The sequence below is a fragment of the Carlito syrichta genome, unplaced genomic scaffold, assembly GCF_000164805.1.
Source record: "Carlito syrichta isolate Samal-C Ts95f unplaced genomic scaffold, Tarsius_syrichta-2.0.1 Scaffold316474, whole genome shotgun sequence".
In the NCBI taxonomy this organism is placed as follows: Eukaryota; Metazoa; Chordata; class Mammalia; order Primates; family Tarsiidae; genus Carlito; species Carlito syrichta.
Window position 1 is genome coordinate 510,373 of NW_007260570.1, and position 25,929 is coordinate 536,301.

General features: G+C 46.7%; 1 protein-coding gene across 2 annotated transcripts in view; it reads left to right on the forward strand.

The window, feature by feature from the left end:
- The window catches only part of GABBR1 (gamma-aminobutyric acid type B receptor subunit 1), a 28,281-nt gene extending 4,466 nt beyond the window's left edge, over window positions 1-23,815 (forward strand). For both annotated transcript variants that reach the window (XM_008074510.2, XM_008074511.2), the window contains 18 exons: window positions 85-245; window positions 3,642-3,776; window positions 4,189-4,359; window positions 5,457-5,558; window positions 5,831-5,896; window positions 6,400-6,591; window positions 12,940-13,182; window positions 13,809-13,872; window positions 15,078-15,155; window positions 16,562-16,712; window positions 17,219-17,351; window positions 18,665-18,781; window positions 18,879-18,986; window positions 19,397-19,490; window positions 20,246-20,373; window positions 21,097-21,225; window positions 21,447-21,590; window positions 22,359-23,815. In XM_008074510.2, the coding sequence (XP_008072701.2) occupies window positions 85-245; window positions 3,642-3,776; window positions 4,189-4,359; window positions 5,457-5,558; window positions 5,831-5,896; window positions 6,400-6,591; window positions 12,940-13,182; window positions 13,809-13,872; window positions 15,078-15,155; window positions 16,562-16,712; window positions 17,219-17,351; window positions 18,665-18,781; window positions 18,879-18,986; window positions 19,397-19,490; window positions 20,246-20,373; window positions 21,097-21,225; window positions 21,447-21,590; window positions 22,359-22,532 (2,390 nt within the window). In that variant the 3' untranslated portion in view covers window positions 22,533-23,815. The remainder of the gene's footprint in view (window positions 1-84; window positions 246-3,641; window positions 3,777-4,188; window positions 4,360-5,456; window positions 5,559-5,830; window positions 5,897-6,399; window positions 6,592-12,939; window positions 13,183-13,808; window positions 13,873-15,077; window positions 15,156-16,561; window positions 16,713-17,218; window positions 17,352-18,664; window positions 18,782-18,878; window positions 18,987-19,396; window positions 19,491-20,245; window positions 20,374-21,096; window positions 21,226-21,446; window positions 21,591-22,358) is intronic.
- The last annotated feature ends 2,114 nt before the right edge of the window (window positions 23,816-25,929 follow it).

Below are 25,929 nucleotides of genomic sequence, written 5' to 3' on the forward strand. Positions count from 1 at the left end.
CGGCAGGGGTGGCTCCGGTGTGGGCCTCCCACTCCCCTCATCTCCCACGGCCTCACCCGCGGGTCCCCCCGCACCCCTCCTCAGAACGGCGCGCAGTGTACATCGGGGCGCTGTTTCCCATGAGCGGGGGCTGGCCAGGGGGCCAGGCCTGCCAGCCCGCGGTGGAGATGGCGCTGGAGGACGTGAATAGCCGCAGGGACATCCTGCCGGACTATGAGCTCAAGCTCATCCACCACGACAGCAAGGTAGAGGTGGGCATGGGAGGAGTGGGTGTGAGGTGGGGGCTTGGGGGCCAAGGGGCCAGCCAGCTGCGCGCGCCTCTGTCTGAGTCCCTTCTGGGATTGCAAAGCAGATCCCTCCCATGTGTGACTAGCAGGAAATGGGCTGGGGGTGTAGGGGCTTGGGGAGAGTCGCAGGGTCTGGAGGTTCAAGGGGTTCAAGGCAGACCCTTCTGCCTGGCTGCGGGAGCCTCACGGAAGTGCCCGGGGGTTGGAGAACCTGGTGGTGGCTTTAGGGTATTAGCTGATGCTGATGCTCTGGGGGAGTGAACTGACCCTGGGATGGGCTGTGGGGTGGAGGGAATGTCAGGGGTGGGAAGCTGGATCAGGGGTTTACATTTACCATGGTAACAAGGTAAATTGGCGTAGGTTGGGGCTGGAAGGAATAGGGACAGAATGGGAAAAATGTTAAGGGACTTGGGAGCTCTAGTTTATTTATCACAACAAATAGCAAGATAGCTGTGAGCTCTACCTGATTCCTCATCTCTCTATTGACCCTGTTGAGGATTCCTGGACTGTGGGAATATATGGCACATAGTGGTTAGGGAAGACTAATCGTCAAGAGGTGGGCAGAAGCACTGGGAAAATGAATTGGATTAGGGGTTCACATGGGAACCCCCACAATAGCCTGGGGATGGAGGAGATTCAGGATTCAGGGAGAAGAAAGAGAACAGAAAATAATGACAGTGGGAAAGGGGCAAAGAGGAAGGGTGGGGATAGCGGGAGATCCTGGGGCTTCCTGTGGAACTTGGGTCCTGATTTTATCTTCCCTTGTATCATCGTGGCCTCTACAGTATGAGATGAGAAATGGGATGTAAGGCTAGGGAGGTGAGGAGAAGGAGAGGGGGAAGATAAGGAAATTTGTGTCCAGGGTTATCAGGGCTTGGCTTATGATGAGATTTATTTCCCATCCTTCTCTCCTACATGACTAATTGGGGGTGTGGGGAAGGATGTGGCACAGGGAGGGAAGGAGATTTGGGACCTCCTCAAATTTATCTTCTCTGACATGGAGCCCCAGCGACTTAAAGGACTGGGTTAGGGTGAAATAGAGTACAGGGAGTGAGGATTTAAATATTACACCTGGGGTGGACCGAGGATCTACAGTCCTTCTTTAGAACATCAGTATACACCTAGAAATAGGCATGTGTGATGTGGGAGGGGGCAGTAGTGGGGTTGAAGGCAGGTGCTTGGGGAGAAGAGAGCACAAGGCTTGTCAGGTGCTTGGAGAGAGAACTTCAGATCCTTTCTGTTACCTTGTCAGTGGTTCTCAAACTTCAGTGAACATAAGAATTCCCAGAGGAATTTGTTAAAAACAGATTCTAACTCCTTGGTCAGGAATGAAGCCCAAGTTATCTCTTTTTACCAATAGAAATCTTCCCTTGGTGGTGTCAAAGCTGTAGCTAACCCCAGGGTGCCTATGGGAAGAGCAGCAGGGTACAGGAAAATAATTAGGTGTTATGATCAAGGAGGCAGGAAGAGAAATAGAGGGTCAGATCTGGGGGACGGTCAAGTTTGGGACAGCAAGAAGATACTTGGCTATGGGGGTGGGAGTATGGGGAGAGAAACCGGGAGAGATGGGTGTAGGCTTGATGGTAGGGATCACAGGGAGATGGGGAGGCCTGGCTGTGAGCTCAAACTCATCCACCATGACAGGTGATTCCCTGGAGGTGTTGGGGAGCAGATGGAGGGCCTGCGAGAAGTGAGCTGGAGGAGAGGATAGCAGAGGCAGCAAGGAAGGTGGGGTGGGAAGGCAAGGAACTGGAATGTGTCAACTGGAACGTGTCAGTTTCCTGCCTACAAATCCAAATCCTTGCTAGAGCAAAGGAGAGGGATAAGAACAGAGGAAGTCTACTGGGGAGGGGGTGAGAATCACATGGTGGAAGGAATCTGCAGTGATGGATAGAGTTTGGAAGGGGGAAAGGGCTGTAAAAAAAGGTAGAGAGGAAATGAGGAAACAAAAGAGACACTGGGGGTATACATTGTCCTGTTGATATGTATCTTATATGTTTTTGTGTGTCCTCATTGTTCCCGTTAACCTTAAGATGAGGAGTGGAGGGGCACTGAGGGGGTCTCAGGAGATACTGAGGGGGTCTCAGGAGATCTGGAATAATAGATGCTAGGAGAGTGTGGGAAGGTGGGACCCAAGAATGGCAGCGATATACAGAGATGCCCAAGTGGGAGGCATAAAGAGAAAACCTTCAAGTGTTGTTGAGCACTACCCGTGAGGGGCCGAGGGTGGGATGGGCAGCCCAGAGTTCTAGGTGAGTGTTGGTTTTTCAGATTACAACAGCTTCCCCAGTTCCCCCTTCTCCAACTTCCCACGGTGTCCCAAATGTCAGGCCTCAGTGGGAGGTGAGCAGGCGCTGGGGACTTTCTTCATTTCCTTTCTACTTGCATCCCCATTTCACCCTCCCCAGTCCCCTATGGCTCCTGTCTGTGTCCCCTCTGCCCTGGCTCCCCACTGGCTGCCATTTCTTCTTCACTTGCTTTGGGGCTCCAGCAGCTTCCGAAATGTCATATGTCAGCAGGAGGGGAACAGGCAGTGGGAGACCCATGGCTGGCTCTTCTTTCCCCCATCTCTCCTCCTCCCATCCTTCCTTCCCTTTCTGCATTGTTTACTTTCCCCTCAGCTTTGAACCTCTCTTTCAGGCAGCCCCAAAATTGTCTGGTTTTTTGAGAGTTGCATTCTACTCATTCTCCCCAATCTCTCCTCACCCTACATTCTTCCTCACTTCCACCTCTGAGTGTTTTTTTTCTAATGGACCTGTCAAATGTCAGCACCCAGCAGGAGGGGATGGATCACTGAGCAGGACCTCCTAATGGTCTTGTTCCTGTTCTCTCTTGTTTATTTATCACTAACCCTACAAAGAGAAGAGAAAGGAAACAAATGGAAGGTAGGGCGAGGGAGTTTGCAGAAGTGAGGGGGGCATTTTCATAATATGGCTTTGAGCAAGCTGTCTGGGAACATGGGGAGAGGTTATTCAGATTCTTAGCTCCTGCAAACCCACAGATGTTTGGAGCATGGAAACATGGGTGGGATAAGGGGCCAGGTGACAGAGGAAATGGGGGCTTGGGGATGTCTGAGGATGAACTGAAAGGAGGGAAGGCAGTGTATGTGTTAATACTGAAGGAGGGGTGCGCAGGAGAGGATATGGACAAAATGCCAGATGGAAGACAGAGAAAGGAGTTTAATGAAAGAGGAGAAAAAAAATCCACTTGACGGAAGAGATGTCAGGAAGAAGAAAATGGTAATAATGATGTATGTGAGTAATTGAGAAAGGAACTGGTTTGTCTGAGAAAGATACAAGGGTAGGAGTTGCAGGCAGGGTTGGGGCCTATACTCTCACCTCCCTCTTCATTTAGTGTGACCCAGGCCAAGCCACCAAGTACCTGTATGAGCTGCTCTACAACGACCCTATCAAGATCATCCTCATGCCTGGCTGCAGCTCCGTCTCCACACTGGTAGCTGAGGCTGCGAGAATGTGGAACCTCATTGTGGTAAGCAGGACTGTGGGGGTCAGAGGTGAGGGCTTTCCCTTTTGGGCTTTACTAAAGGAGGGGAGGATTGCAGGTTTGTATTGACAAGGACTGCTGAGGACCTGGTTCCAAGATTCAGAGTCCTCTGCAGACCTGAGCTATTCGGCCTCCTAGCAACAGTGACTTGACAGTGCTGCAACTGACCTCGTTCTTCAGGAGGAATTTAAGTTAGATCAGTGAAAGAGCATCCTCGTTGTCAGGGGTATGCGGGCCTTTGAGAATCACCTTTCCCTAGGCAGTCCAGAGGTGGAGAAGTTTGGAGACGGTGGAGGAGAGAAACCCACAGGCAGGGAGAGGGTTAAAGGAACTCTTAGCTGCTCTTAGTGAAGTCCACAATGAACAGACCCTGTTGCACTCTCCCTGCCCTTCTTAGCTTTCCTATGGCTCGAGCTCACCTGCTCTGTCAAACCGGCAGCGGTTTCCCACATTCTTCCGAACGCATCCATCAGCCACACTCCACAATCCTACTCGTGTGAAACTCTTTGAAAAATGGGGCTGGAAGAAGATTGCCACCATCCAGCAGACCACAGAGGTCTTCACTTCGGTGAGGAAGGGGCTGGGAAAAGCGTAGAGGGGGCATCTGCTCAAACTTCTGTGGAGGGAGATGTGACCTGGGATTCACTTTTGGTGGCAAAAGTCTTGATTCTTTTCTCGAAAGAGAACATATTCCAAGTGGATTAAGTGCATGTTCTTTCTGTAGCTGGGGGAAGGAACAGGTTGAGTCTCTGGTAGCCTTTCTATCTTTTTTGATTTATGATTTTTTTTTTTTTACATTTGATGCTCTGTTCCCCAGACAGACCCAAAATGACTCAGTTCTGTTAAAGTGGGTTCAATCCAAAGTTGAGGGAAGAGAAGGGAGGAGATATGAGATAGGAATCCAGGAAGGCAACAGATTCCCAGAAGCACTCAAGGGGGATGGTGGGTGGGTGTGAACAAGAACGGAGAGGATGAAACCAGTAGATACAGTACAGAGAAGGAGAGGAGGGAGTTAAAGAGAAAGGTGGGGGACAGGGGAAGGGGAGCAGAGGGAGAGAGGGCAGACAGACAGGCAACTACAACAGAGAAAGAAGCTGGCAGACAAGGAGAGGTTGAAGGGGGAGAGGGAGGTTTGTGGAGGCAGAGAGGAAACACAGGCTCTACATCTGAAGGTAGCCTGCTCCCTCCCCTTTATTCTTTTCTTTGGGTCTTCTATCCACTCTTATGTTCAGTGATTCTTTAATCCTCCTCCACTTTTTCTCAGTGATTCAGATCATTCTTCTCTGATCCTTTGTCTGCCCACTTGCCTCTTGAGGTTGATATCCTGTCTACACTAGCCCCTGCCTTGTCTTGTCTTGGCTCCTCTATGTTTTCACCCCATTTTTTGCTGTTAGTGGTAGGAGTGAGTGAATGGGGTGGTTTCCCTGGAATTAGGCCCTCACGAGGGGCTCACCGTGCACCTTTCCACTTGGAAGCCACATCCTTGGACTCCAGAGGCTTTCCTTTGAACTGTCCCCACCTTGGGGACAGAAACTGTTGAAAGCAGGTCCAGCATGGCTGCTCCTTTGCTCCAAGTATTGCCCTGCAGTTCCCGGTTAGCATTACTAGTCTTGATCCCATTGTGCACCCCACATTTTTTTCTGTTGTTTCTCATTCCCACCCAAGACTCTAGACGATCTGGAGGAACGAGTGAAAGAGGCTGGAATCGAGATTACCTTCCGCCAGAGTTTCTTCTCAGATCCAGCTGTACCTGTCAAAAACCTGAAGGTAGGGTGACTGGGAATGATGGGCTAACCTGTTTGCAGAGGAACTGGGTTGGGGGAACAGTGGTTGATTGGAAAGGAAAGCCAGGTGTAAGGCAGTAACATCTCCTGGGGAAGTTTAGCTCCATCTTCCAGTTGACATTTCACTGCCCATTGAACATTACTCCGCACTAAGCACTTTGGGATGGGAAATCAAAACTGCAAATGCATCTGGCTCAGCCCCTCAGGTATTCCCAGGCGTCCCTCAGGAGCTGTGTTTCTCTCTCTATTCTATAGCGCCAGGATGCCCGAATCATCGTGGGACTTTTCTATGAGACTGAAGCCCGGAAAGTTTTTTGTGAGGTGGAGTTGGAATTGGAAAAGGGAGGGCCTCTGGGTAGGCTCTCAGCTTTAGTTTTCTTCTGGGGTCTCCTCTTTGCATCTCTGCTTAAGTTGGTAACAAATGAATCGATGTGATGATTCATATGATGTTCCTGTCTTTTGGCTCTGACTCCATTCCTTTTCTACACACACACACACACACACACACACACACACACACACACACACACACAATATTTTCTCCAGATCTCAATTTCCCACTGCTTTGTGTTTCCTGATGAGCTTGTGAATTGTGAATTCTCTTTTTTCTGACTGTCTGGAAAAGGCCATTCAGAGGTAGAGGGGCAAGGAGGAACTTCAAAGGAGGAATTGTTGAGCCTTTCCTACCATTCCCAAGACTTGTAGATTTATCTTTTTAGTTCTACTGCTCTTCCCTGATTCCCAAGAAATAGTGTCAAATGAGATAAAACAAACAAACACACCAACAAAACCCAAACCCAACCCTCTTTCTTCTCTGTGTTCAGGTATATAAGGAACGTCTCTTTGGGAAGAAGTACGTCTGGTTCCTCATTGGGTGGTATGCTGACAACTGGTTCAAGATCTATGACCCATCTATCAATTGCACAGTGGATGAGATGACCGAGGCAGTGGAGGGCCACATCACCACTGAGATTGTCATGCTGAACCCTGCCAATACCCGCAGCATTTCCAACATGGTAAGAATACGGGGACTTAGAAGCTGTCCTCTGAGAGTGTGGAGGGGAGGGAGATCATGTGGTGTTTGGACATAACACATGGGTGGGTGGAAAGAGGAAAAGGGGCCTGTGCCCACCTTGAACTTGTTTGCATCATGTTTCCTGTGGGTTCTGCCTCTGTTTGTGACTTCCTTGGGCAGGAGAGAGAGAGAAACGTTAGAGTGGTATGTTCAGTAGGTTCCTGATGAGTGGAAGGGCTGTTACCATGGAGATGAGGAGCAGTTGGTGAAGTCAGACAAGGGAGAGGCGTTAATGATAATATGGATGCTTGCACACGCAAGCTCACCTTTACAGGAGCACTGTTCCTGGGCAGAAATGCATATTATTTTCTTGGTGACTTACGTTGGTACTTCAGAGTTGCTTAATATTCACTCATGATTGATATGCAATTAGCTTGGATCCTGATGCTTTTTTTAAGGATTCCTTTTTTAGAATTTTAGATGTAGAAGGGACTTTTGAAATCATTTAGCCCCAGACAGCTGGTTAACGATAGACTTGGAGCTAGAAGGCGCATTGTCTGATATGAGAGGGCTGGGGCAGCCCTGTAGATGAAGGGCACAAGTGAGTGTGGGTGTGGATATTGGAGAAAAGGCTCCTTTCTTGCTCAGCATTACATCGTAAAGAGTACAGGAATCTTGGGTGAGCTAGATAGCGTGATCTATATATCTGCTTATTATACCAAGTATATGTCTGCTTTGGGGAGCATGCTCATGTTAGTGGTGAGTTAATGATTGTAGAGCCCTCAAATAGCTTATTTTAAAGAGTTTTAGTAACAGTGGCTTTTATGTAGGCTTAGATACATGATTTCAAGAATCCTAACGGCAATATTCTGATGTAGATTTATAATTTTCATTTTATAGACCAGGAAATTGAGACTCAGAATTGTTTAATGATATGTCCCAGGTTATGCACCTACTGAGTGATCCAGCTGGAATTGAGTCTTAGTTAAATCTAACTTCAAATCACTCTACCTCATCACTTCTCATAGAAAGCCATGAAGCCTGACTGAAAAGTTTGTGTTTTTATCTGCTAACACTGTTTAGCCAATGGCAGTTTTTCAGCAAGAGAGAAATAAGATTCAAGAAGTTGGTTCTAGTGGTGTACTGTGGTGAAGGATCAGTTGTCTGATCATAGACACTGTTCTGGGACATTCTAAGGGAATTCTATGTTTAAGATACGTTAGTTAAAAAATACTTTAGAAAAATTCTGGAAGATAACTTCCCTGTAGAGTACTTGGAGAGTCATCCTTAAGAACCTAGGGAAGTAGTGGAGCTGGATACCAAGACCAGAAAGGTTTGTTGGTGCCCTGAGCCTAGGCCCCAATTGTGGCTTCTATCCTTTAGCAGGGAGCTAGAGGAGACCAGCAGAAAATGGAGTCAGGGATGTAGAGGACACCTGAGCTTTGGAGAAGGATGACTTGGTCTCTAGAGAAAGAGGGTGCCCACCTTAGAGGCAATAGAGCATTTAATGACTCCAGCTTAAAATGGCAGATGGAGAAGCCAGGATTTTCTTTCTTTTTTTTTTTTTTGAGTTGGAGTCTCACTCTGTCGCCCAGACTGGAGTGCAGTGGCCACTTCCGGCCACCGCAGCCTCGACTTGCTGGGCTCCTGTGATCCTTCCGCCTCAGCCTTCCAAGTAACCGGAATTATAGGCGCGCATTACCACGCCCGGCTGATTTTTTGATTTATTGTAGAGATGAGGTCTCGCTGCCCAGGCGGGTCTTGAACCCGCGGGCTCCGGCAATCCACTTACCTCAGCCTCCCAAAGGCGTGGGATTACAGGCTGAGCCACCGAGCCCAGCTCCAAGATTTTTTTAGAGAGGACAGAAGCATCCTTAACAACTGACTAGGGAAGAGATTATAGAGGAATCAAACAGCACCAAGAGAAGTGAATCAAAGCAAAGATTGAACCCAGGGGGCCAGAGCCTTGGAGACTAGAAAAGAAGCAATTGCCTTCACTTCCAAAGGATGGCCTTAGTTTAGATCAGTAGTTCTTAAACTTTAGCTTCCATCAGAAACCCTTGGAAAATTTGTTAGTATACAGGTTACGGGCCCTTCCCCTGAAAGTTCTGATTCAGTAAATCTGGAGTAGAACCTGAGAATCTGCGTTTCTTTTTTTTTGAGTTGGAGTCTCACTCTGTCGCCCTGACTGGAGTGCAGTGGCTGCTCCCAGCCACCTCAGCCTCGACCTGCTGGGCTCCAGCAATCCTTCCGCCTCAGCCTTCCAAGTAGCTGGAACTACAGGCATGTGCTACCATGCCCGGCTAATTTTTGATTTATTGTAGAGATGAGGTCTCGCCAAGTTGCCCAGGTGGGTCTCGAACCCGCGGGCTCAGGCAATCCACTCACTTCAGCCTCCCAAGGCACGAGATTACAGGCTGAGCCACTGAGCCCGGCTGAATCTGCATTTCTAACAAGTTCCTGGGGATGTTGATGCTACTGGTCGGGGATCACACCTTGAGAACTATTAGTTAGGGCAGTGGTTTTCAATCAGAGGCTGCAATGTCTGTGAACATTTTTGGTTGTCACAGTTGGGGTGAAGGATAGGGGAGGGATAGATGCTTCTGATATCTAATGACTAGAGGCCAGAGTTGCTTCTAAATATCCTACAATGCACAGGACAGCCCCTGCGAACAAAGAGATATCCTGCCCAAGATGTTAGTAGTGCAGAGACTGAGAAATCCTGGTTTAGGGAAGAAAATCTGTAGGGGCCACATGTAGAAATGGAGAGTGGGTTAGAGTGATTTTGGAGAAATATAGATGTAGGCTATAGGGGAAGGTGGGAGGTGGCATACCTGGAGATAAGATTGTGAGTAAATCCTGATTGAGCTAGAGATCCCATCAGACCAGGGCCCAAAACAAGCTAAAAAGCTACCTCAGGATACATATTTTAGATCACTGTCAAGCATCCATTCTTACATATAGAGATAGCCTGACAGGGCTGTTAAAAAAAAAATTAGGATTATAGCCGGGCTCGGTGGCTCAGCCTGTAATCCTGCGCCTTTGGGAGGTTGAGGTGAGTGGATTGCCTGAGCCCGTGGGTTCGAGACCCACCTGGGCAGCAAGACCTCATCTCTACAGTAAATCAAAAAATCAGCCGGGCGTGGTAGCGCGTGCCTGTAGTTCCAGCTACGTGGAAGGCTGAGGCGGAAGGATCGCCGGAGCCCAGTAGGTCGAGGCTGCAGTGGCTGGGAGCGGCCACTGCACTCCAGTCTGGGCGACAGAGTGAGAGTCCAACTCCAAAAAAAAAAAATTAAGGATTATACATTTGCACTTGGTTGATTCACTAACTTCTATTGGTTGTGGAATTATTGCTGTTGTTTAGTTTTCCTTAAGCAGCATAGTAAAATTTCTCTTTGAAAATTTATAGCCATATCTTAGCTGACTCGAGGAAAGAGTTCTTCTTTCATAATTTTAGCCATGGGGGTACAGTGGCTAGACAGGGTAGTGATGGCCACCTGGAGTGAGCTAGAGTAAGAGGATCTGGGCAGGGGATGACATCATGCTGAGTAAGTTAATCCCTTTCCATCTGGGTGATTTTTTTTTGATGCAGTATTAACTTTGAACTGAAGATTGGGTAGACCTGGAAGTTAAGGGACTACTTGGAAGTCCCAGGCTAGCTGCTGTTTGTGTAAGGGCTCTTGGAGAGAGGCGTTTCCATGTATAGAAACTGTAGGGTAGTAGGTAAGAGTATGGACTTCGGTTCCAGTCTGTCTGGGTTTGAATATCAGCTCTGCTACTCACTACCAGTATAACTTCAGGCAACTTACACAACTTTTCTGTGCCTCAGTTTTCTCATCCCTAAAATGGAGTTAATACTTGTTGGATTGTCTGAGGGTTAAATAAATTGATAATGTGTACCTTAGAAAAGTGCCTGACATATAGTAAGAACAATAATGTTGGCCATTATCATCATCATTTGCATAGGGAGGAATTGATATTAATGAAACATTTCAACAAAAGACTTCAGAGGATTTGGTTGTTTGAAAGGTTTAATGTGATTTCAAGATTTTAGCCTCGTGTACTAGGAAGTGTTGGGGAATGAGAAAAAATTGAAGTTTTTTTGATATGAGGTCTCACTCTGTCACCTGGGCTAGAGTGCAGTGGCACGATCATGGCTCACCACCACAGTCTCCACTTTCTGGACTCAGGCTATCCTTCTGCCTCACCCTTTCTAGTAGCTGGGACTATAGGTGCACACTACCGTGGCCAGCTATTGTTTTTGAATTTTTGTAGAGATGAGGTCTTGCTATGTTGCCTAGGCTGGTCTTGAACTCCTTGGTGTCTTCCAAAGTGCTGAGATTACAGGTGCGAGCCACCATACCTGGCCTCCCAAAATTGAACTTTGTCTTAGATATTTTGAACTTGAGACTATTTATCATATATTTACAAGTGCTTTAGAGTCAGTTGGAGATATAGACTTCAAATATTGGGCCGAAATTGTAGACCTGAGTATCAGAAACAAAGATGAACTTGAGAGTCAGGGAAATTTATAAAGAGAAAATATAACTTACTTATTATTATTTATTTATTTATTTATTTATTTATTTTACTTTATACCCAGAATTTTATACCTGTTCTCATTTCATCCTTTGCTAACTCTTTGAGGTAGTATTATTTACATTTAAAGCTGAATAACCAACTAGTGAGGTTTATTAATGTGAGATTTCATTGCAGATAAGTGGATTAATTAGAATTGGAAGTTATCCATGCATCTATTTATCTACCCAGTGGACTTTCTTTTAAAATACTTTGTTTTATTTTTATTTTTTACATCTGTTGATGTATTTAATTACATTTATGGTCTTGCAAACTTTATATTTTTTAAGAGCAGTTTTAGGTGCAGAGCAAAATTGAGAGGAGGGTACAGAGATTTTCTGCATACCCCCACCCAATATGTGTAGCCTGTTCTGTAATCAACATCTCCCATCAGAGTGGTACATTTGTTACAACTGATAAACCTATGCTGACGCATCTTAATGACCCAAAGTCCATAAATTACATTAGAGTTAACTCTTGGTGTTGTATATTGTATGAATTTGAGCAAATGTATAATGACACGTATCTACCATTATATAGTATAATATGGTATTTTTACTGCACTAATCCAGTGGACACTTATTGTTTGTTCGTTATGGGATAGGCACGGTGTTAGATGCTAATGATTAAGAGAGGAGTAGAACTTGGTCTTGTGTTCAAAGTTAGAACCCAGACCTGTGTGGCTTCAAAGCCCTGGCTGTTTCTACTGCACCACACTGCCTGTGTCCTTTGCATACCCTACTCTCCCATCTTTCCAGAAAGTTGAATGGAGAAAAAAGTGGGTAGGGCATAGGGAACAAATATATTTATTTATTCTTCATTCATCTATTTATTCCCTTATTAGAGCGTATATGTTAGTACGTTGCAAACCCAAACAATTATTTGTGTAGTACCCCTGTATATTACTTATGCTTTGCCAAGAAGCAGTTGTTAAGCCTTTCCTGGTATGGTTTTTGGGAGGAAAGAAAGGAAAGATGTGATTTTCTCCATTATATAGAAGGTAATTCCAAGAGGTTGAGTAATTTACCTACAGTTATTTAGCCAAACAAGATTACTGCTGGGTATATGAAGTCAAGTGTCTTGACACATTTCATGAGAGTTAAAGGAATTTTCATTCTTTTTGTTTTCTTGGAATAAGAAGGTTGAGTGTTAAGAGGGGTGTGGGTAGGATTGAAAATGGACCTCAAAAATACAAAGGATATTTCTGCAGTTCCTAGTCTTTGAAAAACTTCTAAGAGGCAGTGAACTGAAAGTACTCCAGAATGGCAAGAAGTTAGCACACTAAAGAAAAATCTGGTTGACAAGCAGAGTGAGAAAGGCTGTGGTGTCACCTTTTCTAGGACTTTTCAGAAATGGAAGAGCTGTTAGATCCTGGGTCAACTCTACTGAGAAAGTCTGAAGGAGGAGAGAACATCAACGTTGCAACTCTTCATTGGAATATCCATGTCTCTTCTATTACTCTGTTTCTACTTTCTGTCCTTTGCCACTCATTATCCAGTGTGTTTGTTCATCATACTTCTCTCTTTGTGGTTCTGAACAAGCAGCTATACACACTAAGACCATTGGACCCAGCTAATCCCTGCTGTAGTCTAGTAGCTTCTAATCTAAGACAGGCACATGGGTATAGTTAAAGATTTTGAATGTACATATGCTCAATCTGACAACATGAACACAAACCTCATTCAAGACAAAGTGAGCCAGAATTGGATTGCACCCCTTCCTCCACACCCACACACATTCTAATTCTTTCCTCATGTTCTTCTTTCCCAAGACATCCCAGGAATTTGTGGAGAAACTAACCAAGCGACTGAAAAGACACCCTGAGGAGACAGGAGGCTTCCAGGAGGCACCACTGGCCTATGATGCCATCTGGGCCTTGGCATTGGCCCTGAACAAAACATCTGGAGGGGGCGGCCGTTCTGGTGTGCGCCTGGAGGACTTCAACTATAACAACCAGACTATTACCGACCAAATCTATCGAGCAATGAACTCCTCGTCCTTTGAGGGTGTCTCTGTGAGTGACAGCAACTTCCTTCACACGCCCCTGTCTTCCCATTGTGAGAGATCCCCTCAAAGGCACCTTCTACAAACATGCATTCTCTTTCTTTCTTGGTTACTTCTCTGCAATAATCAGTCTCAGACCAGGAGAGTAGAAATCCCCAAACCAGAAAAACCCATAAAAGACTAGAAGTAATAAAATGGTGTATTCCATTTCTTTCAACCCCTCTCCTCATTTCTTTTCAGACCAGTCCAGGTATTTTGAGTCAGATGAGAATTGTGGAATTTTAAAAGATGAAACAGTCTGAAAGATCATCTCCTTATTTTTTTTAAAGAGGGTAGATTAGTGCCCAGAGGGATTTAGTGACTTGCTCAGGCCACACAGCCAGAAGCCAGGTGTGGTGGTGCTCTGTCTGGGGATTTTTCCCATTCAGATCTCATGGGTGAAACTCCTCCAAAGAATAATATTTCTAAAATCTAGGGTATGGGCATCTGGGGTATGTCCTATATGCAGGCAAATGCCATAAATAGCATTGATTCAGAGGCTCAATTACATCAAAAACAGAAGGATTTAGTCCCTGATGTTCTCTTTCACTCCTGCTTTTGTTTCCTTTGCCTTCCTCCACATGTTCTCTCCCTCAGGGCCATGTGGTGTTTGATGCCAGCGGCTCTCGGATGGCATGGACGCTTATCGAGCAGCTGCAGGGTGAGTGCAGGGACAGGAAGGGGCAGGGAGGTGGGCCAGGCTGGGTTGCTGCCACACCAGGGACATCACAAGGTTATCTTGATGCCTGCCCTTCTCTTTTGTGTTCATTAAGCTTTTAAATAATAATAATAAAAAGCCTAGATGTGAATGGATCTCTTTGAGTTGCACTGTTTGTATTCTTGAAAAGTGGCATGCAAATTAAAAACAGCCACTCCCTTTCTCAGTGACTTCCATTTTAACTTCACAAATTTTCCTTGGGTGGCTTGAGTTGAGGGATTGATGACCTGTCAGACTCCAGGAAAGCCAAATTTAGGAAATTCACTGTTTTTGTTTTAAGATAATTCATTGAATTTCCTTGCCACATAAACTATTATTTCTAACTTATCTGTAGTGTATACAGTTTGGCTTTTCTAGATTGTATTTTCTTATAACTCAGCACACTAATGTATTTACAGAACTTTTGTGAGTTAATTTTTCAATTCGACCCCACTCTCAGCCTTTTATGGCATGGCCAAGAGCGCTACTTCTTGGACTCCTGTGAAAAGTTTTTTTCTTCCCTTCTCCCCACCTCCCACATCCTCTCAGTTCTTTGTATCGAGGACAAGAGGAAATGGACTTCAGCCATGGTGAAAGGGGTGTGAGTTGGCTTTTGAAGGAAAAGTCATGGTAACTGGAACAGTTCTAGAACAGGAATCTTAGAAGTGACTGAATTTCACTTAGTGGCTCTTTAAGAGGCAGATGTAACTTATCCAAGGAATTAAAACCCAAGCCAACGGAAGAGAAATTTCTAAAATTAAAATGAAAGCCACTGGGAAAATAGATCCTGTCCATCATGAGAGGGAGAATAAGCAGAAATATGTTGAAAGCTTTAGAAGCCAGAATCAAAGGGAGAGACATCTTGCTGAGAGAGGTGTGAGGAAGTGGAATAGGTGGCAGACATACTGTGGAACCTTCTCACTGGAGAGTTTAAACATATAAGATATTCTTATTTATTTGAGTTGCCTTGGGAACCACCTTGCATCACTTTTAAGTCTGGTTGCTGGTTCAAGTGACCCCTAGGCTCTTCCAAGCATCCTTTAGCAGCTCAGGTGAAGATAAAACCAGATCAACTATGGAAAGCAGCTCTAGGGAAGTGGGAAGTTGAACATGCCTAGGATTTGCTCTTCGGCTGCCCACGGTCACTTCTTGTATTGTCGTCGGTCCAGGGGGCAGCTACAAGAAGATTGGCTACTATGATAGCACCAAGGATGATCTTTCCTGGTCCAAAACAGATAAGTGGATTGGTAAGTGGATCCTGTTTGTATTTTCCTTCAGCCCCTCTGAACAATCCAGGAAAAGAGCCATGCTTTTGGATGAGGGCCCCAACCTACTGGGGGCCATTAGGTTGGAATGTGGCCGGGAGCTGGGCCAGGGGAAAGGGTTAAGAGAGAGTGAATACAACTCCTAAGGCGTGGGTAGGGGAGACTGGTGTATTTGGAGAGCGAATAGGTAGTGGGTAGTACTATTTTTAATAGTACATTGCTGGGGTAACTGGGGATTAGAGGCAGGGGGTGGGCAGAGGGCGGGAAATGGAAGAAACTCCATTTGGGTTTCCCAGATGTCCTGGTGTCTTGATATATCTGAACCAGCTACTTCAAGCCTAGAGCTGTCTCTTTGTCTCTGTCAGGAACCAGCTACTTCAAGCCTAGAGCTGTCTCTTTGTCTCTGTCTGGTTGCTTAAACTGTAGAGGAGGAGGCAAAATCTCATGTAATTGTCATCTGCTAAAATGTGATTTTTAAAGAGGTAAAGTAGGCAATTATTCTTTGTGTGCTTGATGACCTAAAGGATAGGACATGGGAGAGAAACTGAAGGGGGGCAAAAGGAAGCTTTCACTGATAAAAGAAAGGATTGGCTCTTTGAGAGTGGAGGGGAGGCCCAACCATTGAAGACAGCTGCCATCTGCCCTGCCCAGCGGAAATCTAGTCATTCCCAGCACTGCTGGAGTTTTGCATTTTTCTTTTTTTTTTATAATTTGAATTTAGGACAGTGTTCTGTACTGCTATAAATGCCACATGGCCTAAATTACCCTTAAAAAAAAAAAACTAAGCAAATTGAAATTAGCTTTTTTTGGTGAACTCTGACAAATTTGAATTTTCTCTTAATAATAACTGAAAAATACCTTTGGGAATATCATCCTGCCAAGGTTAAAATTTCAGATTAATTTTTGCCTAAGATTAGGAGTCCACATTAGATACTTTGAGGCCCCTTTAGTTTTAAGATTCTGTAATTGTCTTTTGAAGTTTTTTATTTTGGTGATAAGAGAGCTTATAAAATGTATTTATCAGCTAACCCCTTCTTTCCCTTCCCATTTTCCTGTGCTGCGAGAAACACAGAAAAACAGAAAGAACAAATGATAACAAACAAAAAAGACTACAACTTTGGTGATACACTTAGCATTTCCCAACCTCTGGATAGAACATTTACTCCATCTTCTCATCTCATTTCTGAACACCTCCTAAGGGCCCTAGTGTCACTGAGCATTTCACCTGCAGCAACTCCTGCTCAGTGCAGTTAGGGCCTCATGTCCTCAGCCAAAGACTGAAGTCTGGCAGCAACCCAGTCATTTGCCCCTTCTCCTATTCCATCTTCATTCCTTTGTTCCCCCTCCTTTCTCTTTCCCCTCCCTTCTTCCTCCCCTGTGCCATGCAGGAGGGTCCCCCCCAGCTGACCAGACCTTGGTCATCAAGACATTTCGCTTCCTGTCACAGAAACTCTTTATCTCCGTCTCGGTTCTCTCCAGCCTGGGCATTGTCCTAGCTGTTGTCTGTCTGTCCTTTAACATCTACAATTCACATGTCCGGTAAGTTTTCTTCTGACATTTTCCTTGTCCTCTCTGCCCCTCCAAGTTAATGACCATGTTTCTTGATAGGAATGAGAATAAAACCTGTGTAATTTCTAGGGCTGTGTATCATGGAAGTTTTTATTCTGGCTTACTGAGAATAAAAAAAGGGAAACCAGGTATCCCTGCCCCTGCTCCAAAGCAGCTAGCCAAAAATAAAAGAAAAAAAAAAAAAAGGAAAGAAAAGAAAAACCACCTTAGGACCAGGTCACGTAGTTTTGGGCTCTAAATAAATCGAGTGTATTCTGGTGGGGGCTTGTGTTGGGGGAAGCCCTCCCCAGCTCCCCTCCAGGCCCATGACTGAGTTGCATTTTCTCTAAGGGTTCTGCTGCCTACTGTTTTCCTGTTTTCCTTTAGACTTATGCCCCTGAAGTTGGGATCATGTCATTAAGTGGCATTTGGTTAACTCTCCCTGGAGAAGAGGGGTAATTCTCTCCCCTTTTCCTGTCTTCCCATCTTTCCCCTAGTTATATCCAGAACTCACAGCCCAACTTGAACAACCTGACTGCCGTGGGCTGCTCACTGGCGTTAGCTGCTGTCTTTCCTCTTGGGCTGGATGGTTACCACATTGGGAGAAATCAGTTCCCCTTCGTCTGCCAGGTGAGGATGTGGTGGGCAAATACCTTGCGGAATGTGTCTGTCACACCCCTCTCAGGAGCACCTTCCATGATTTTTGGTTCCCTGCCTTTCCTTCTTCTCACCTTTCTCTGACTCTAATCCCTATTCCTTCCTCCTAGCATCACCTCTCTGGTCTGTGTTTGGCTCTGTCCCTTCTCTCTGTGCCTCCAGACCTTTCTCATTCTGTAGTTTACTTGTGAGTTCCAACGTTGCCATGGCAGGCCTTGCAGAGAAGAGGAGGGAGCAACTGAAGACAAAGGAAGGAGGTCTGCCCAAAAAACCTCTGAACAGTGGTGGCTTGTCTGTGATGTGGGGGCTGAAAACCAGAACTGTGAACTTCCCGTGGGAACTTCAGTTGGGATTTGGAAGAATGGAGGCAGAGATCTAAACAGCAGAGAGAGTTGGGGTGGGAGGAGGGACCACTTTCACAGGGTGGCGGGGATTTGAAACTCTTGGTACATGGGTGTTCCTGGAGCTGTGGGAAAGGCTGGCTTCAACAGTGGTATTTGAGTGGTTCTCTGTTATGCTGGTGGGACACATCTGTTCTTTTTCCTGATTCTGCCCATTCTTACACTCTCTCTTTCCTCTGCTCTGTGCTCTATTGATCACACATCTAGGCACATGGCATTTGCATGCATGTGTACATGCAGTTCTCAGGAGTCATCTGTTCCCAATGAGACCAGAGTGCAGTGGGAGAGGCAGTTAACTGTAGTGCAGTAGGGAAGGTTCCAGAGTAGGGACCTGTACAAAGTACTGTGGAGCAGAGAAGGGAATGCAGCTCACAGGCAGAATGGTTGGGTGGACCTTACAGAAGCGGCACTTGAATATCAAAGGATGCATGGGATTTTGTCAGCTGGAGAAGTAGAGGAAGGTTACTCCAGGGGCATAGGGAGCATCATATGACATGAAAGAGAGTAGATCAAGGGAAAGTGAGTAATTCAGCATGACTGGAGCATGGAGTAGATAAGGCCCTGGAAGATGAGCTTGGGCTGGTGAGTGGGAGCATATTGTGAAGGGTCTTGTGTCATATCTGGAGGTGTTCAGGCTAGAACCTGCAGGTACTGGGGAGTGATTAAAGGTTTTTAGCCTCTAAAGCCAAAAGGTTTTAGCAAGGTCACCTTGATGGTATAGAAGTAGAGGGTGGATGGGAGGAATCCATATACATTATCCCCTACTGGCTGCATCCTGCCTGCTTTGTCATTTGCACCCTGTCTGCATTCCTTCCTAGGGCTCTGTCCATCCTTGCCCAGTCCCACCTACTGCCTATCCTATTCTGCCCATATCTTCTTTTCTAGGCCCGCCTCTGGCTCCTGGGCCTGGGATTTAGTCTGGGCTATGGCTCTATGTTCACCAAGATCTGGTGGGTCCACACGGTCTTCACAAAGAAGGAAGAAAAGAAGGAGTGGAGGAAGGTGAGTTGTTTTCTGGTCCTCAGCCCCTGGATTTTTGGCTCTTGGGGCTTGGAGGACTTTCCCCTGACATACCTGTACTCCCCATGTATTTACCCAGACCCTGGAGCCCTGGAAGCTATATGCCACGGTGGGCCTGCTGGTGGGCATGGATGTCCTCACTCTTGCCATCTGGCAGATCGTGGATCCTCTGCACCGGACCATTGAGGTACTGCTTGGGAGGAGGCTGAGGGCTTTGCTGGCCATTAGGGTCCCCAAGGCTGTGCATGGTCTGAGGGATGAAGCTACTTGGTGAGAGAGTGCCTTCTGGCTTTCTGCACGTTGGAAATTCTTCCTCTTCTTCTTAGAAGGATCCCCATCAGAGGGCTCTGAACTCATCTAAGGAAAGGAAGGGCTGGGGATCTGGAAAGGGTGTGTAGAATTTTCAGGCACTTAGGAAAGTGGACAACAAGTACCTTCAAAGTGTTCAGGAAAGCATTCCTAGGCCTAGAGTAAGATTTGACATCAGCATTGAGGCCAGGAAAGAGATGGCAGGGTTGGGAGTCAGGGACTAAGCAGAGTTGGGGAGGGAAGGGGAAGCTGGTGACCATCTTTCTTGTGGCCCCATTTCTCCCTTAGACATTTGCCAAGGAGGAGCCGAAGGAAGATATTGACGTCTCTATTCTGCCCCAGCTGGAACACTGCAGCTCTAAAAAGATGAACACATGGCTTGGTGTGTGGGGTGTGGGGTAAAGAGGACAGGGATGCAGCAAAGGCAGGAAGGTTGGGCAAGGACAGTGGGCTTGGAGGGAGAAGGGTCTTTGGGAGAGGAGGCAGAGAGCCTGTCAACCCAGTTTGAATGTCCCCCTCTTTGTCATTGCACTAACCTTTTCTGAGAAGGGAGAAGAGTGGGTCTTTTGCTATGAAGAGTTTAGAGTCCAAGCAGAGATGAAGAAGCATTTATATTCAGCAGAGGGACTGATGGGGATGACACTGCCTCTACACATGACACCATTTGTGTGTGGTCAGCTCCCGAGATTAAGATTGGGGCTGTGAGGTCATGGGTTTAGGTGCCACTTTGGCCTTATTAACACTGCTCTCATTCATGGCCACAAATGGCAAACCTACCAGCAGCCTACAAAGCCACCTTTCTACTTGGAGTGTCAGGGGTGGGATGTGTGTAGCCCATACTGGCCCATTCCCAGCTGTCCAGCAGGTTCTCACCTGACTGACAGCTGCTCATGACCATCATCTTCCTGTGTGAATCCCAGGAGGAAGCACCGAGGTCTGGACAAGTTTGGTGGACATAGGGGCTGGGCATCACAGAGTGGGGTATACTAGGTCAGAGGGGCTAGATTGGAGAGGAAGGCCCCCACTTCTACTGTGGAGCTGTGAGAAGGAACATCATTAAGTGAGGTCAGAGGATAAGGATTGAGTGGGGAGCATGGAGGTCCTTGCTGCCCAGGTGACCCTTTTCTGCCATCCTAGGCATTTTCTATGGTTACAAAGGGCTGTTGCTGCTGCTGGGAATCTTTCTTGCTTATGAGACCAAGAGTGTGTCCACTGAGAAGATCAACGACCACCGAGCTGTGGGCATGGCCATCTACAATGTGGCGGTGAGCATTGACTCTGTGGAGCTGACCCCATGAGCTGAGCAGTGCAGTCCAGATGTGTTGGACTGGGAAGAATCAGGTGCCAGGTCTGGGATCAGTCATGTGGAAGTCTTAAAAAGTTTGCTGGCTGGGCATGGTGGCTCATGCCTGTAATCTCAACACTTTGGGAGGCTGAGGCGGGAGGATCACTTGAGCCCAGGAGGTTGAGGCTCCAGTGATCCATGATCACACCACTGCACTCCAGCCTGGGTGACCAAGTGAAACCCTATCTGCAAAAGAAAAAAATTTTACACACACACACCACGCTACAGACATTGTATCATTAATCTTGCAACTATCCAATTAAATAGGCATTAGTAGCCTTACTTATAGATGAGGAATACAAACCCAGAGAACCTAAACTGCTTATTCGTGGTTCACGGGCTGAACTCTGAATTGAGATTTCCTGCCAGGTATCCCCAGGGACAGGCTCTCCAGGACCCTGAATGTGTTCATGGAGTTCCTGCCTTGAGGGAAGGATTGACCTAGAGCTGAGAACTGGTTTGGGATGGTTTATTTGGGATTCTTCTCACTCTAGATTTGAGAATGATCCTAAATTTGGATTCTTTTCAAGTGGAAAGTTCACCAGGAATCTATCCTCATGGGCTTTCTCCTGGGGAATGAAAACCCTGGATCTTGCCTGAGGCTGCAGGTCTGAGATTCCCCAAACACGCTCTGTCCCTCTAGGTCCTGTGCCTCATCACTGCCCCTGTCACCATGATTCTGTCCAGCCAGCAGGATGCAGCCTTCGCCTTTGCCTCTCTTGCTATCGTTTTCTCCTCCTATATTACTCTGGTTGTGCTCTTTGTGCCCAAGGTAAGGTCTGGCTTTTCTCCCACTCTCTCTAGTCCCATGTTCTCTCCATCCTCCTTCCCAGGACTATGTTCCCCTGCCATTCCTTGCCTCCTCCTCTCACTCTTTCTCTTGTTTGGGGCCCAACGTTTCACTCTTACCTTCATTCCTTCCTACTGCAACCCTCTATCAGGTAATCACTGACATAATTCCTACTCGGCCCTCTCATGTCTACTTACCCCCAGATGCGCAGGCTGATCACCCGAGGAGAATGGCAGTCTGAGGCACAAGACACCATGAAGACAGGGTCATCGACCAACAACAACGAGGAAGAGAAGTCCCGGCTGTTGGAAAAGGAAAACCGTGAACTGGAAAAGATCATTGCGGAGGTGCGGGGGTGATGGCAGGGTGAGGTGGCGGGTCTATGAGGCCCATGACTTAGGTCAGGTTGTTTGGAACTGAGCCTGAGATACTGGCTCAGGGGTTCATGAATTATAGAGGGAGAGTCTTAGGAGAAAACCTGCACGGAGTGAGCGGAGCAGGAAAGGGTAGGGCAAAGAGTTGAGCAAGATTCAGTCTCGGGCAAAATCTAGTGTTGGTCTGGTCAGATGCAGGGTGAGGCTCTGGAGTGGGAGCTGCAGGGTTGACTCGAGCACCTTGAGGCAATAAGGTGGCCATTGGGGCAATAAGTGGCCATCACCTGTGGGGGAGGCAGTGTTAGCCATTAGTAGCCAACACTCATAGCAGCTAGATGTCTAGTGCGTCCCCAGCAAAGGGGACCTGAGCAGGCACTCACGGTGTCCACTGTCAACCAGGCTATAGTTAGGAGCAGGTATAGTGCCAAAGAGGGGAATTTTCCAATTGGGCTGACATAAATCTGTATGTGATTTATTGGAAACTGTGCACACTAACTTTTTTCTCCTTCCCCATTTTCTCCTTTGTTTTAAAATTTCCTCTTATTTTCCTGATTTTTTTTTCCATTGGTGCCCCCATCATGTTTTTTGGCTTTCCTTGTCCTGTTTTGTTTCCTAATTTTGATTTCTTCTGTCCACTTACCCTCTGCCTCCATTTTTCCAATGCCTTCCTCTCTTTCCCTCCTCTCCACGCCTTCATGACCTCCCTTTCTCCTTCTCTCCCAATTGTGCTTCTTCCTCCAGAAAGAGGAGCGTGTATCTGAACTGCGCCATCAACTCCAGTCTCGGCAGCAGCTCCGCTCCCGGCGCCACCCCCCGACGCCCCCAGACCCCTCTGGGGGCCTGCCCAGGGGCCCCTCTGAGCCCCCCGACCGGCTTAGCTGTGATGGGAGTCGAGTCCATTTGCTTTATAAGTGAGGGAAGAATAAGGGAGGACTGGCCAGTAGTGAGGAGGGAAAGGGAGAGGGGAAGGGCAGGGAACTCGAGGAAGCTGGGGGTCTCTAGCCCCAGTTGGGAAGAACATGCCATCCAATCCCATCTATTGTAAATACATGTACCTATGTGAGTCCTGGGCTTGTATGGGTCTCTAATACCTCTGGGAAATAGACCTTTTTCTCTCTTACTCATCTATATAATTTTATGTCACTACTTCACACTTTAGTTGGTACCCGGCTTGAAGCTGCTCGCTTGCTGCCTCCCCAGCAGCTGCAGTACATCTTTCTTTTCTCCTGCAGCAGCCACTGTCTAGTTACCACGGCAACCCCTGCCACTCTCGGCCTTTGTGCTCTGCGCCTGCCTGACCAGCAGGGGTCTCCCCACAAGTGCTCTTTCCACCCCACAAGGGCCTCTCCTCCCACCATCATAATCTCTTTCCATTTTACCCTTCCTCATGTTTTGTTCCCTCTGACTTTTACTTTTTCTGGGGACCCCTTCATCTTACCAAGGCTCACACACCTCTTGACTCTGCTCTGTGCTCACACTTCTAAACACACGTGCATCCTCTCCTTTCCTGCTTGTGCCCACTGGACTTGCTCATGCACATGCCTGCTTTTCCCACATGCTTTCTTCATGCTACAGTCATATGTGCACACTTGGGCCCCTTACACTCATAGCTACTTGTGCTCCTCTGGTGCTCATGCGTCTGCCTTGTGTGTTTGTGTGTGCACTTTGTCTAGCATGCTGAGTCATGTCCTTGCTATTTGCACACATCCATGTTTATCCATGTATTTTCCCTATGTATTCTCAATGTACCTTCTTCCTTTTGCACCTTAAAATTAATCATATTCTCCCACCAGAGCCATGTGTATCCACACTGCACATTGTTATGCACTTTTTCCCAATTCATGTTTGATGGGGCTGTCCACACTCCCTCGTGTCATAGAATCTCAGTTTCTGCTCAACTTCCGTCCCTCTTCATTGCACTCATGTACCACCCTCAATCTGCACTCACAGTCATCTTCTCTTAAGATTGCTCCCTTTTGTTTTATGGTTTTGGGGGAGAATTAGGGGGAAAGAGATGGGGGCAGGTTTGGAGAGCTGCTTCCAGTGGATAGTTGATGAGAATCCTGACCAGAGGAAGGTACCCTTGACTGTTGGGATGGAGAGATGGACCTATGGGGCGGGAGGTGGCATCCTTTCACACTGTGGTGTCTCTTGGGGAAGGATCTCCCCAGATTTCAATAAACCAGTGAACAGTGTGACTCAGCACCTCACCCTCCTTCCTGTGAGCAGAGTGGGCTTCAGCCCAAGGAGGGAGACTTGGAGGGTTTCAAGTTAATGAAAAGGCACTGAAGCAGAGGAGGGGAAGAGGTGTTTTATTGATCCGTTGAGGGCTTAGCAGGGTGAAGCAGGACATGATTAAGGCTGAGATTAGTGAGTGATGACATTAGTGGTTAAAAGCATGGGATCTGGAGTCAGACTGCCGGGGTGTCAGATCCTACCATATGAAAAAATGTCTTGATTTCTATTCTCTGTGTCCTTACTTGTGAAGATAAGAATAATAATAACAATGCATTCCTCCATAGGGTAGATGCAAGGGCTAGATTAATTATGCATTCAAGTTCCTATGATGGTGTTTGGCCCATGGCATATGTTGACATATGTCTGATGAGTGTTTGCCTCACACTGCATACACCAGTGCTGTCTCATGAGTTCCCTGATGGTAGTGAGCCTGTATCAGGAGCCTGTAACAAGTGGCTGAACATATGTGAGGACTTTCCTTCCCAGGAACTAAACAAAGGAATAAGGTCTGCTAGAAGGTAGTGGATGAGATGGCCTCTGAATGTTTCCAACCTAAAACATCCTTGTCTAAGGAACTCAGCATCTTGGAAAAAATTTCCTGTCTAAATGAAATTTTAAATAGCCAAAGGCAACAAATCTTGCCTGGGATTTTAAAAATTATTCTCTGTGCCCTTTTGGAAAAGTGCTTTTTTGAAGCTCAACTTTTCTTTCACTTTGGCACTGATTTTTTAAAAGCAGTTCTCATATTCTTGCAAAAGAGCTGCAAGGACTGGATGGGCCCTGTCATTTTGTTGTCCTGTTTAGGAGACAATTTCTGAACTTCCACTAGAGCATGGCAGGCTAAATCTTAGACTAGCACTTGAAAAACATTCCACTGTGATTATCTGCCTTGGGCCAGCTGGGTTTAATTTGAGTTTCCCTTCTTCCTACAGTGGAATATTCTCCAGGAAAGGAGAAGCCTATGGAGTAGATAATCCTGCAGTGCAGAAGATGAACAGTTGCCTTCAGAAGCAGCAGTAGGATCTATATGCCAGTCCTAGGTAGAACCTAAAAGACTCCGATTGCCATCTCAGGCTTGCATTGCACCTAGTTAGGTGGGATGCAAATGATAAACAAAGTGTCAGAAGTTCTGCTGTGGCCAAGGGTGAGTCAGACACTCTTTGCCGGACCAAGCCAAATGGTGGGACTAGCAGAGGTGCCAGTATGATGGAACGTGTTGCCATGTGGAGAGGCCACTACTTGGCAGTTCTGGGAGGATTTGCTCACTAGGCACCATGAGGTGGGCTTTGTATTTTCAGCTCTGCCTCAGGGTGGGATTCACCTTCAGGTTTCAGATCTCTTTTTGATTTTGGAACGTCCTGGACTTGATTGCCTATCAGACCTTTGTGCCCTGTGCTCTGCCCTGCCTTGACCTCTTGCCTCCCTGTTCTTGTACCAGTCACTTATTAACAGGATTCTGTGTGCACTTGGCTGCTGTGTTTTATCCTTTGAATCCATCAGCAAGTACTGATGGCATGTTGCTGTGGCAGGTGCTCTTGTAGGCACTGGTACAAAACAGCGAGTAAGATGGGATCTACATTCTGGAGATGAGACGATAATCAGTAAGCAGGTGAGCAATTAAGTAGAAGAGATCACTTAAGAGCAACCAGGAGTGTTGAGCTTCTCAAGTCATTAGCTCTGGTGCTCAGGACAAGTCTAACGGGGAAAGTGGTTGTGGCTCATTATCTGGCAAGGAAATTCAGGGAGAGAAAGAACCTGTTCAATATCACACAGCTACTCAGGAGTACAGCCAGCAATTCAAACAGTGTGTATGATCATCTATTGCTGCATAACCTGTTACCCTGGGTTGCTTCAAACAACAATAACCATTTACTCTCAGTTGATTTCTGTAGGTCAGAAATTCAGATAGGGTTCAGTGGAGAGAGTTGATCCCTGCCCCAGAGCCTCTGAGATTTTAAGGCTGGACTGGAGTCATCTAAAGGGTCCTTCACTCAGTGTCTAAAGGGATGGGTGCTGGCTGTCAGGTGAGACCTCAGTTGGGGCTGTCAGCTGGAACCTCTATACATGACCTTTC